This window comes from Sphaeramia orbicularis, chromosome 22 (assembly GCF_902148855.1).
Source record: "Sphaeramia orbicularis chromosome 22, fSphaOr1.1, whole genome shotgun sequence".
NCBI classification, from domain to species: domain Eukaryota; kingdom Metazoa; phylum Chordata; class Actinopteri; order Kurtiformes; family Apogonidae; genus Sphaeramia; species Sphaeramia orbicularis.
In genome coordinates this window covers 31,817,161-31,829,211 of record NC_043978.1, presented here as the reverse complement: position 1 = coordinate 31,829,211, position 12,051 = coordinate 31,817,161, and the positions used below count along the sequence as shown (strand labels likewise).

The 12,051-nt window shown below is 37.4% G+C and overlaps 2 protein-coding genes across 6 annotated transcripts in view; both read right to left on the bottom strand.

Moving 5' to 3' along the window:
• Positions 1-1,247: 1,247 nt before the first annotated feature.
• On the bottom strand, positions 1,248-6,006 carry cox16 (cytochrome c oxidase assembly factor COX16). The gene is made up of 4 exons (XM_030126222.1): positions 5,853-6,006; positions 4,948-5,025; positions 2,927-2,995; positions 1,248-1,790 (listed from the first exon to the last, which is right to left on the bottom strand). The coding sequence occupies exons 1-4, from the start codon at positions 5,910-5,912 to the stop codon at positions 1,677-1,679; spliced, it is 321 nt and encodes a 106-aa protein (XP_029982082.1). The 5' UTR covers positions 5,913-6,006; the 3' UTR covers positions 1,248-1,676.
• A 2,494-nt stretch (positions 6,007-8,500) lies between these two features.
• The window catches only part of actn1 (actinin, alpha 1), a 94,389-nt gene continuing 90,838 nt past the window's right edge, over positions 8,501-12,051 (bottom strand). For 2 of the 5 annotated variants that reach the window (XM_030126208.1, XM_030126209.1), the window contains exons 19-22: positions 11,861-11,941; positions 11,474-11,539; positions 10,963-11,121; positions 8,501-9,075 (exon numbers count right to left, since the gene is read on the bottom strand). In XM_030126208.1, the coding sequence (XP_029982068.1) occupies positions 8,917-9,075; positions 10,963-11,121; positions 11,474-11,539; positions 11,861-11,941 (465 nt within the window). In that variant the 3' untranslated portion in view covers positions 8,501-8,916. The remainder of the gene's footprint in view (positions 9,076-10,962; positions 11,122-11,473; positions 11,540-11,860; positions 11,942-12,051) is intronic. The other 3 variants (XM_030126213.1, XM_030126212.1, XM_030126211.1) reach the window with 2 other exon arrangements.

Sequence of the window (12,051 nt, the reverse complement as noted above, 5' to 3'; positions counted from 1 at the left end):
TTAGATCTTATTGGCCTGTATGTGGAACCTGAACTAAAATGATTTTGACACCATTGATTATTACTATTATCAGTATAATTTTTGCATTTCACAAATTCATCCCACAGGCCAGACTGGACCCTTTGGTGGGCTGGTTCTGGTCCGGGGGCCGTATGTTTGACCCTAATGGTGGGGAGAATTCAGAGTTGTAAACCACTACAGTTCAACAGGAGTTCAAATCATATTCTAAGCATCCTGTGTTTTGCTATTTACAGGTACGTCCTCTCACATACTGACCAGGCTAGATGACCGACTCTAATCAAAGCCAGCGTTTCTTCATTCCCACAGAGAAAAACACCAGCATCCTCACCGCTATTGTGTCATTTCCAAGCACTATCTATCTAATCAAAAACAGCCCTAGGGAACCCAGAGAAGCATCTAGAACGAGTGTGATTCACCTCTAAGATTACAGATGCACCAACATGTGGAGACTCTAAATTTAGAAGAGGCTTCATGAGGAAGAGGCAAACTCCAAATTTTTTTTTTTTTTTAATCAACACACACACACAGCCTAAGAAATAAAACTTGATTTGATCTTCTAATCCTGTCACAAATTACTTGATTGCTGTGCTTTGTCATTCAGATCTGGTTGGTGGATTAGAGGCGATCGCTACTTCATGGCAGCTCTGACATGCACGTAACCCTCCAAGCAACATCCAGATTTGTGCAACCTGTGCATGAAAAGATAATCCTCATGTGAGCCGTTATTTGTGTTCCATAAATTCCTGAGCCTGAGAAACATTGGGTATTAAGGAACTCAAAAATCACAACCATAAAAAATGTGATTACAGAAAATGTATCCCTGGACATTTTCATACAAGCCTCTATACTTGAAGAATATTCATTACATCCCGTTTCATAAATCAAACACGATGCTCTATACATCATTTGTCAGTCACCCAAATATAATTTACGTGTGTTGATTTGGAGACACTGCGGCAGACAGCAAAACTCATGTTCTTTTTGTTTGTAGGTCTAAAAAAAAACAAACAAAGGTAATACTATTTCCATTATAAACGTGATAAATCCACCGCATAGCAAAGTAATAACTGTCAGTGAAAGAGATTACTGTCGAGCTCTATAAAGCCTGAGGAAAGGCTGGACTGTTGTGCTATTTGTTCTCTTATACTTTTCAAAGAGTAAATCAATGCAATGTTGTTGTAAACAGACTTGCCACATGTAAACCTTTTGTCAAAAAGAAACAAAAGTAACAGCTCAAAAGCACATCATTTATTAAAACATGGATATCATATAATGATACACATTTCCTTTCATCCCTTTTGTGTGAAGGGATGATGCAACAGTGCCTAGATACGCCACCTGCTGGTTAATTTACAAACTGCTGCAGAAAACTTCAAAGCGTTTGAGTTTTTCATGCTTCTGTTGATAAAATAGGTGAGAACTTTTTTACATTTCTATTGTACATTTTTGACCACAAGTGGAAATTAATGTGTGAGAACTAAGAAACACCCCAAACACACAGAGTCCAACACAAGCCAAAGCCAAACAAGTTGAGCCTTCAAGTTCCGGGACCTGGCATAATTGGGTCTCGGTGGCAGCTTTGTAACAGACTCAGTCCAGTCTTTTCTGTTTCAGTCTGTCTTGCTGCAGTGTGTGCAGTCTGGTGTCCTTAGGCCTCAGTCCTGTTTGTTCTTCCTGCTGCGCTGCTGATCCTGGTAGTCCCTGGAGTTCTCCCAGGGCCGAGGACCACGAATGTTCTTCCACTCATCCAAATTCACCTCTTTCAACTTCTGCAGTGGATAAAAAAAAACAATAGAGGACACAGTTCAGATGCAGGTATATTTCACAAATATTTTAGTACAGAGGGAATACGTAGATTTACCTATGACAGTATAACATGATATTTAGCGATACTTGATAAACCACACATATCTACAGTACGTCACTATGTTTAAGAAAATAAAAATAGCCTTAAAAAAGGAAAAGGCAGGAATTATATATTCATTCGCTTCACTGTTGTGTCAGTTTCACAAAATTACAAGAAAAAAAAAACAATGAATGTACAAATACATGTATAAAGTGTTAGCTTGGTGCCTCTTTAATACATGTATTCCGAGCAGTAGTGACTCTGGTAATATTTTAATCACAATGTTAATATTGGATCCTAGTTTGTAGATATATTGACTGTACCAATATATTTCTGTGCTGATATTTTGTCCCAAAAATACAGTATGTGTACCATTTTCTGGTAGTATGGCTTGTGCAAAAAGTTGGAAAAGCATGAGGAATGTTCAACTTCATGTCAGTTTAATTAAGCAAATTTCTCTAATAACTTGTCTGATTCAGTTTGAATTGACCAGATGTAGAAAATTCTGACCATCTGGTATGTAATGCAAGTAAGAGAAGAGGATGTAATTAAACTGAGACAGTTTTCTGAGGCTCATATTAATACTTGGTTAGATTGGGGTTCTGTTAAAAGCTCAGTCAGTAATTTACTACCACTCCAGTTTGTTTAATTTCAAATTAGATTAAGTGTTTTGAGCCATTTTCATTCTATAAAACATGAGAAATGTCCAGCTTTTAGATGTTTGTCGTGATGGGAACATTTACATCATAATGAGAATAGTTAATGCATAACTATATAGTAAAATCCTCATATACTAAAGAACACTTAAGCACTGAACTTGATCCATTCCTCCTTAAATATTTTACAAACACCTTTTTGCCAACTTTGGTTTAAAAACCTTAAGACTAAAACTCGCAAAATCTACATATTCATATCTACACCCACGCTTTTACAACTCTGAGCTGTTCGCGCAGATAATTCAAGTGAAAAAATGCAGTGTAACATTTTGCTCTTCTAGAGTCCAGAGCTCATTTTTAATCTGCCCTCTCCCCTCAGGGTTCCCAACCTGTCTCTCCTTACCTCATACTCTTCCTCCAGTATGTTTGGCTGCCTCTGGATGTTCACTTTGGCCTCCAGTGCAGGATCCAGCTGTGAGAGAGTAGAGAAGAAAAGAGACTCCTAAGTTTACATCAACAAAGAAAATGAAAGCAGACAGAAAAAGAGAGAACTAAAAAGCCAACATTTATAGCAGCCTCTTCTATGAGTAATGAACTTGAGGTGGTGTAAAGTGTTAAAGAAGCATTTAACTTATTTTTTAAGCATTATTTCTTTAATGTATGACAAATGAGATCTGCGTTTGGTTGAGGTTCTCATCTGGCCCATAACCTTGTGTGAAGAACATTGAAATGTTTTTCTCATGAGTACTACTGGCATCACATCTCCTAACCTAGCGGGTGGATCCAATTTACTTTGTAAATTATTCTGCTTGATTTAAGAAAAGGAAAAAAAAAAAAAAAGGTCTCAGAGGGTTTTGAGAGTCAACTCGAATCCAGAGTTATCTGTGTTTTGCGATTCAAATTGATTTTGCCCAAGAATAGGACTGAAATAAATCCCATTCTGAATCATTGCTTTTAATGAGTTCTAATATTTTATAGCAATAATGCTGCAGTTACTTGGGTGACTGATGAGTTTCATAATACCATGATTGATTTTTAATTAGGCCTACATTATGACAGCTAATAAATTATTTATATAATATTTTGCAGCCTTCAGACCAGGGAATTAATAGCACGAGTAATTAGTATCACACCTACTATAGAGGTGCTATAAAAGCTAATTCTACCGCCTCTAGTATGAGACTCATAAGTAAACTGGGAGGTTAGAAAACTCACAAAATCTGGACAGGGAGAAGTTTCTGTGTGCCTGCTGGCTGACTTAAATCTTCAAAGTAAAATCGCAGTTCTCAGACGGCGGTTTTAATGATTTAAGTGGGCAAATATGTATGAAAACAAAATAATGGAACTGGCTGGTAACAGTTCAGAGTAGAACTGGAAGAGCCGTATTAATCATGTTTAGATATTTCATGCAGTAAATCAGATGTGCACACACATGCTAGTAAGCAGAGTTGAATCTTTATTCCAAAGGGTCTGAGACAAGAGGACAAGAAGTTCAGTTGGCTTCAGGCCCCATCGGAAGAGAGGAGCAGTATGGCGGCAGCTGTACAGGCATGGTGCCAGCGGCATCAAGCCCCCTCCACTACCATCATCATCATCCAGTCTAGTGCTGCCTCACATGGACAGTAATAAGGAAAGATGCCCTGCCATCTGGCTTCCACCCAAATGACATGCATCGGCGTTTGTCACAGTAAAATAGAACAAAACTGCTACTTCCCCTCACAGCCAGCTCATCAGATTGTAATGGTTTCTAATAAAGGGTCGGTGTTCTGTCATTTTAATGAATTGAGTTTGTCATTTAATGAGTTATTAGATCTTACTCTCACTGCTTGGTTTTGCACTGACGTACTCTAAATGTCAGTGCGTTTAATTCTCATATTCTTGCAAAAGTAGTAAAACTGAAAAGAAATGTGAACAGTCTAACCAGACGTAGACACAGTTCTCCCAGCATAATTCACTTGAGAGAACCTCATTCTCTGGTAGAATTATGGTTATAACCACTGGGGGGAGTGTTTGCACAGTCTGTAAAGACTTGTTTACTAGTGGCAGTACATGGAAGCTGAAATTGTCACTGACATATGTAATATATGTGTAAATGTCTGTACAAAGGATAGACTGTCATGAGAGGATGGATCCTCATAGTGTGGCTCTTCCTGAGTTTCCTCCAACTTTGACATTTGAAGGATTTTTGTCAGAGGATTTATTCTTATTTCAAGTGAAGTTGAAGGTGGGGTGTTGAACATAGTGTAACTGTACAATCACAATTGTGTGATTGGTGGTATTGGGTTATATAGGCTAAATAAAACTGATTTATCCACCCCTAAAGTGCTTGTCTTATTTTTCGAACCAGTTTTAATTTTAAACTTGATTTCCCATCACAACCTAGTTGGATGTGTCTACTCCAAACAAAACACATTTTCTACAAACCTTTTTTTTTATCCTCTGGGCATCGTAGCGAATTTGCGTAAACTCTCTTAGGCCAAAGGAACCTCCAACAACCAGCAACTGAAACAACATTTCAATGATTAATTAATGTACGGTTACTAACATTACGGCACTACAGAAATAAAAGTTGGACAGAAAGTCATCTGCAGCAAGTTAACTTTATCACAATCTACAGGAAATTTACAACAGTTACTTCTACACAATATGCAAGACATAGACTGGAGATAGTTAAGGTCCTCAGACTGTGTCTAATTTTACCTAGAAATAATACATGGACTGTCCACTTATTCTAGCTTTATATCCTCATCAGTTTACAGAACTAGTTACCAGTCTTATGCCCCTTAAAATTAATGATATTACAGGTTACGACGTTATTGTATATAGCTGATGAGAAGATTTGCAAGTTTTCCACAATAGCTAAAATTATGAGAAAAGTCAGGGAAGATGTTCTGCAGCACAAAACACATTTATATTTATTTTGCCTGTAAATTGGCACCTAGAGTATCTTTAAAAGCATTGGGGTTCCAGTCTGAGAACGAGTGCACAAAGGTAGATGAATTCTGTAAGAAAACCATGACTGCAGTTTGACTTAAACTTAAGAACATGTCCTGTTACTTAAACCAATCCAGACATTGCTGCCTTGAAACCCAAACATAAATGGTCTTAAAACATGACTTTTAAACAACCTAAGAAAATACCAACATACATGACATCAAATTAAAGACCCGACTCTTTACTTAACTTATCAACACTATAACTGTTTAAATGATATTTAATCTTATCAAGTCTATCTGCTCCTAAAGCTATGAGCTTGCTAGCTGCTATTAGGTAACAGTCTGGTGTGACCGCAAAAAAATGTGCTAAAACGTAATATAAAAGAAACTTACAAGCATCGGGACTCCATATTTGACAGTTTTGTTTTTCTGCAACGTCCTCAGGTTAAACATGACTCTTCTTTTCTGCTATTTATCCATTTAACAGGTTGTGAAGTGAGCAGGTCACAGCTGGGACGCGTTTCCTGAATGAGTCCGACGCACTAAATTGTCCGGAGCGTCGCGGAGGATCCATGGTGAATAGTTCCGCGGTTCGTCGAAAAACTGGGCATTTTCTCTCTTTTGTGTTGCTGTTAGCATGTGAAAAATTACAAAAACAAACTTATTCCCCAAGTATCTTCTGTTGATACTAATTTACCCTCGTGACATTCTGTTTAATTTGTCACATTTTGTGTTTATAAGCAGTGCTTTGAGGCAATTTCTTTCAATTAAGTGTCTTTTTTTCTTTCTTTTTTGCCTTGGTTAGTTGCCCTCATCAGGGGTCCCACTAGGAATGTGGGCCCTTGAAAAAATATCACTTTGGGTCCTATCACCTTAATGTTGCAAGCGATGCAAACCCTAAAATATAACACTGTGCATGCATAGATCAATATTCTGCTGACGATGAATTGTATGATTTTGTGCAACATTGATGAGAAAGGTGAAAGCCATCTTTTACATATTAATTTTTTTTAATGGCAACAGTATTAGAATTGTTTTCAATTGATATACATATATGGTTTTACTTTTTGGATATAAGTAAATTTGTCTACCTTTTTCTCTTTTCTCATATGCCTCTTCCTTATCATCTGTATCCACTTCCACACTTCTCACTGCCATAACAGTGTCACCTATACATGGTCCTGGCTCTGATAATATGTCCCTAAAAACGCGCAAAATATAATATAAATAAATAATAATATCATGACTACAGCATACAACAAGTCGTGTAGTTTTTTTTTTTGTTTGTTTGTGTAATCTATGGATCATTATGTGGAATTTAGTAATAATAATATATTATTATTATTATTATTATTATTATTATTATTAAATAAATTGTGTATAGAATAGTAAATTTCCTCCTGCAATTAGAGACACTTGTGTCATAAATGAACCCACCTGCCTCTTCAGACATCAGTGGGGCTGGTTCAATGTCAGGTGGGTGTGGGGAGATGGGAGCTAAGCCTGAGGGGAAAGTTATTTGGTTTACATATGTACTAAGACTCTGCCTGCACTTATCAAATGTTGGATAAAATAAGTCAGAATCACGTTTTTTTTTTTCTTTTGTTTTGGAAAGAAATAAGTTAATTAATACTAGGTCAAGACCCACCTGGTTAAAAACTGTCACATACTGTCGTTCTTCCTCTGCTTTGTTCTGTCTCTTTTCCCTCTCATTTCTTCTTTGGAAACTTGACTTTCCTTTTACATGAGACATCATTCAGTCAGTCGCCTGTCACTCTCACAAACAACTGACGCTCTGTCAGGCACTGGCTCCGATCTGGCCCTTGAACTAATTTGGTGGAAAGGGGTTATCTGACCACACCTGGACCAAACCATGTCTGAGATAAGGGGGGGTGGGGGCTGGATTTCATTATTTTGTGAGAAAAAGAAAACAAAACTACTGCAATGGGTTAATAGTTTTGCTAAATAAATAAATAAATAATAAAATTTTTAAAAAAAAGAAAAAGAAAAACTTAAAAATTGATTAATGTTCTACTGTTTTACTGTTCTGTAGGATCTCTGTCAGTCATGGGCCTTAGAATCATCGTTACTTTTCTCCCCCTTTAATAATATGCATTTGGATTTCATAATTTCAGGAGCTTTGTATACTCGAATATATTTGTATACTCCAATAGCTAACCCCAAACAATTTATTTTGTTTAAGAAGGTGGTACCAAGTTGAAAACAAATTCCACCACCTCAAGAAGTGTGTTGGATTTAGTTTTCCAATGTAAATAGCTACTTACTACTTATATATTTTGTAGTTTGCGACTACTGACTTAATTTGTATTCATTTACTAGTTGTTTTACAAATTACAAAGGGAAAAAAAAGAGGCTATTGATTTTTAATCCTTGTTAAACTGAGGGATGATGTGTTGTCGTTATACAAAGTGATTCCGTTTCTTAAATTAAATAAATCTTGGATTATCTATAAAATGTATTGTCTCACAGATCTGAGCTGCTGAAAACTTTTTAGAAATGTGCATTTCTCATTACAAATATACCATAATCTTACATAAGACAGGTTGCATTGAAGATTTAACTTGCAAACATCATACAGTAAAAATGAGTTGAACTTTAAACATTAACAGCAGTAACATGAAATATTCCTAATAATGCTGCAGTAAAACATTTTTACAATATAGAAGTATGTATAATTTACTTCTTTTCTTTTACTTTAGTGTATAAGCACATTTTCTGATAATACTAAGATAAATCTACTCAAGGCTTTGAATATGGAACATATAGTGAAGTATTTTCACAGTCTGTACTAGTGCGTTTACTTAAATAAAAGATCTGCATATTTATTGGACCGGTGGCTGAATTTGCCATAAACACATCTTAATATACACATTACATGGACACAGTCAGTATTGGCCCACAGCTCAGTTTTGGCCACCTGCTTGATTAATCTATCCAATAATATATTTTGGCTATTGGTTATTAGGAACCTGTTATGTCCATCTGTCCATTAAAACTGCAGCAAACAGAAGAAGAGGAAGTACAGCAATTTGTCTTTATTACAATTGTCTCTTATTTTCAATCAGGTGAAGAAAAATACCTTTTGTTCAGTATAATAAAATATGTTAACTTTATTCATTTTATGAAGAAAAAACAATGACAACAAGAAAATAAAAACAAGACGAACATTTTTTCTCTCCCTCTTTGTAAACCTGGAGAGCAGCTGCATTGCGTGGGAAGCAAATACAACGGAGACAGAGTGTGAGGGAGCGGTGAGGAGACTGGAAGGAGTAGGAGGGGAATAGGAGACAGAGGATAATGACAAAAAGATAAGGCCAGAGACATACAAAAAATGAGCGTAGTAGGACAGGAGTGTGGTGGTGGGGTAGTCTGAGGACGTGGCGGTGGTCAGAGCAGGTAGGCTGGTGGTCCCAGGTCAGGACGACTGACAGAGTGTTCAGAGGTCACTCTCTCCGTACAGAGCAGTAGAGAATGACATGTAGTCGAGGGCTCCGGGGACACCGTCGGGGCCGGTGTAGGGGGCCATGCGGGCGATGCAATAGTCTGCCTGGTCTGGAGGCAGCTCCCGGCGCAGCTCGTCGGCTAATATGTAATTCTGTTGACAGTCAAAAACAAAGGGAATTATAGTTTTTTTGGTAATATAGAGCTGATTAGTAGTAAAAGGATGTTCTTTAAAATGTATGATTGTACTGATGCTTCACTGTTCTCTTGTATCTTTTTGTTTTATCTTTACTGATTTATCTTGTTTCTTAGCTGTTTTAACTCCCTCGTTTAATTAATGTTCTGTAATATATTGTTTTTTTTTAAGGTGCCTATTGTCAACAGACGGGGGACTACAGCAGGATACTAGCCATGTTGGCTAAAGCTGCCTCTTTTTACTGTTATTGATACAGTTCATTAATTGGGATTGTCCGCGATATAATAAACTAATAAACTAAACTAAACTAAACTAATCATACTGTCGTGGAAAAAAGTTTTTGGAAATCCCATGTATGTGATATAGTGCATTTAGAAGCACTCCGAAATCATTGAACTCTGCCAAGTATTGTTCCATTCTCCAAACACACATGCTCCCTTCTGGACATGCTCTGTACCGTCGAGGTCAAAACTAGATGATTCAGCAAAATAATGAAACACATCCAGGGCATGACATGTTGAAGCTATCAAGAATGAACCCTTTAACCCCTGAGACATTATTTCAATGAAACGGGCCGGTTGGAATTTGCTCTACTTTCAAGATCTGGCAGCTGTTTTCCTTTGTTGTGTGTTTTAGGTGACAAAACAGGGTGGAAAAACAGAAAAAGACAAAGAGAGGAATTGATCAGATGTTTATGGAAAGTGCAAGGTCTATTCTATCAGCACATTTTTAAATTTTTCTTACTGAGCAAACATTTGAATTTTTATGAATATTTAACTTAAACCATACCTTCAGAATGTGTCACCACAGACACGTCAGGGGTTAAAGGGTTAAGTTTTGTTAGTAAACCATGTCTGATGTAGCCACACCTTTAGAAACACTAGAAAAATTTTTCCGCTAATATTTCATTATAATATTTGAGATTGTGTAAAATTTTAAGGGTGTCTGAAAACGTTTATCCACTGGTTTATAATGTGAAATAGTGTTGCATTTAATCCCAGTCAACATCAGTCATTGTAACTTGTTTGGTTTGTTAATTTGTTTGACTGAGCCAGACATGATGAAAGCCAAAGTAAAACAAACTTCTAGAACACACAGTGACAAGAAAGACAAATCCCTCAGTTGGATACCGTCCCTTGCAGCAGAATTTCATCATAAATCTGTATTCTAAGCCTCATCAGTTACTTATTTGGTGTTGAAATTTGTGCTGAGCATCCAATAAACCACATTTCCTTAAGCTACTGAAAGAAAAGGCTCAATAGGTGTCAAATGCAAAAAAAAACAACCTTGAAATCAATATAATAAAGATACCTATCCAGATGCCATTATTACATCTTATCAAAAGCAAGAGGAAGCAAAACTTATATCTCTTTTATGAATATCAACACTTTCCCATGAAAAAACATTTAAGAAAAATCAAATACCACTTTTTTGGAATACTGAAATATCATAAAATCTCTGAAATGATATTTAGTCAGCTATAAAAATCTTCATTTACATCCAAAATACCAAAATTATCCAGAGAACTTCTTTGACGTGCATCCTAGTGATAAATAAGTATCTGTTGAGGCTTAAAATACACATAATGATGAGGTGTAGGTCTGTGGATCAAGCTTACAAGACTTAGAATTCAGAAATTTATCTATAAGAGCTTTGCGATTTTTTTCTTTCATCCATGAGAGTTGGATGGTGTTAAATGGAATGACCCCAAACGCTATCTGTGTGTGGCTGTGTTCTGCCCCCTAGTGGTCCAAAACAGTTTGTTTAGTATCTTGTCTTTGCTCTCCTCAATATTCCAGTTTCTGTCTGCTTTTGTTCTGCGGATGTTTAAGCACAACACACTACCTTATCTCCTGCCAAGACTTTGAAGGAGGCCATGACTTGGTCGGCAGTGTCTGTGTCGGCCGTCTCGCGGGACATGAAGTCGATGAAGGCCTGGAAGGTGACGATGCCCATGCGGTTGGGATCCACTATGCTCATGATGCGGGAAAACTCATTCTCACCCTGAAGACAAAAAAGATGATCTGTGAAACTGGGTTGCCGTGGTGATTTCTCCACAGCAACACACAGAAAACATCCATTCTGCCTATGGAGATACAGCATTGTCTAACTAATCTGGTTCATTAAACAGCATTAATTATGATTTTTGTAAATAGCATTACTATACAGTAACACCTTGCTTCAACGTTAACTCTAAAATGAACCACAGTTTTATAAAACAAACATGATATGTTTCCTTTAAATACAAAACTGTTTCCTACTGTTCATTACCAGTTCCAGACGGTTTCCTTTTACTTTGCTCAGAAACATTTACACACCATAAATGTGCATACTTGAAGTGTGCTCAAAGCTTTACCAGGTTGTAACCCATGGAGATAAGGCAGGTTTTGAAGTCTTCAGCATCCATGATTCCTGTTCTCTTCTACAAGGTAGGCGATGGGGAAACGAAACCACGAGGAGAGGAGTGATAAAGAGAAGAAGTAGCAAGGATAGGGAGGGGAAATCATTGAAATGATAAAGGATGAACAAAGAGCAGAATTTAGAAAGAGAGTTGCAACAATCCACAAGGTAGAAGTTGCCAGATAGAAATTACAAAAGATATTTTCGAAGAGGAAGGGAAAAGAGCACAAACAGAGGGAGAGTTGGGGGAGGGAGGATAGTACAAAGAGGGAAAGGTGCAAAAGAAAAAAAAAAAGAAACAGGTTAAAATTCTCACCACTGGGGTGTGGCTGCTATGAAATACCTGTGCATCGTTGGCGATATCGAAGCCCAGACTGATCAGGCAGGCCTTGAACTCCTCTGCGCCCAAAGTGCCCGAGTGGTCCTGGGGTGTGGGAGGCCAGTGCCAGGTGAGGCGTCGGGGGCCACAGGCCATGCAGCAACACATACAGCGGTGTCAGTGACGGTGAGGAGGGTGGGGGGGTGGATGGACAA

Bases quoted from the DNA above. Each gene is read 5' to 3' on its own strand.
- cox16 (XM_030126222.1), bottom strand. From the start codon at position 5,912: ATGTTTAACCTGAGGACGTTGCAGAAAAACAAAACTGTCAAATATGGA. The intron at 5,026-5,852 runs GTAAGTTTCTTT...ATGTTGTTTCAG, and splicing joins AATATGGAGTCCCGATGCTT to TTGCTGGTTGTTGGAGGTTC. The intron at 1,791-2,926 runs GTAAGGAGAGAC...TATCCACTGCAG, and splicing joins TACTGGAGGAAGAGTATGAG to AAGTTGAAAGAGGTGAATTT.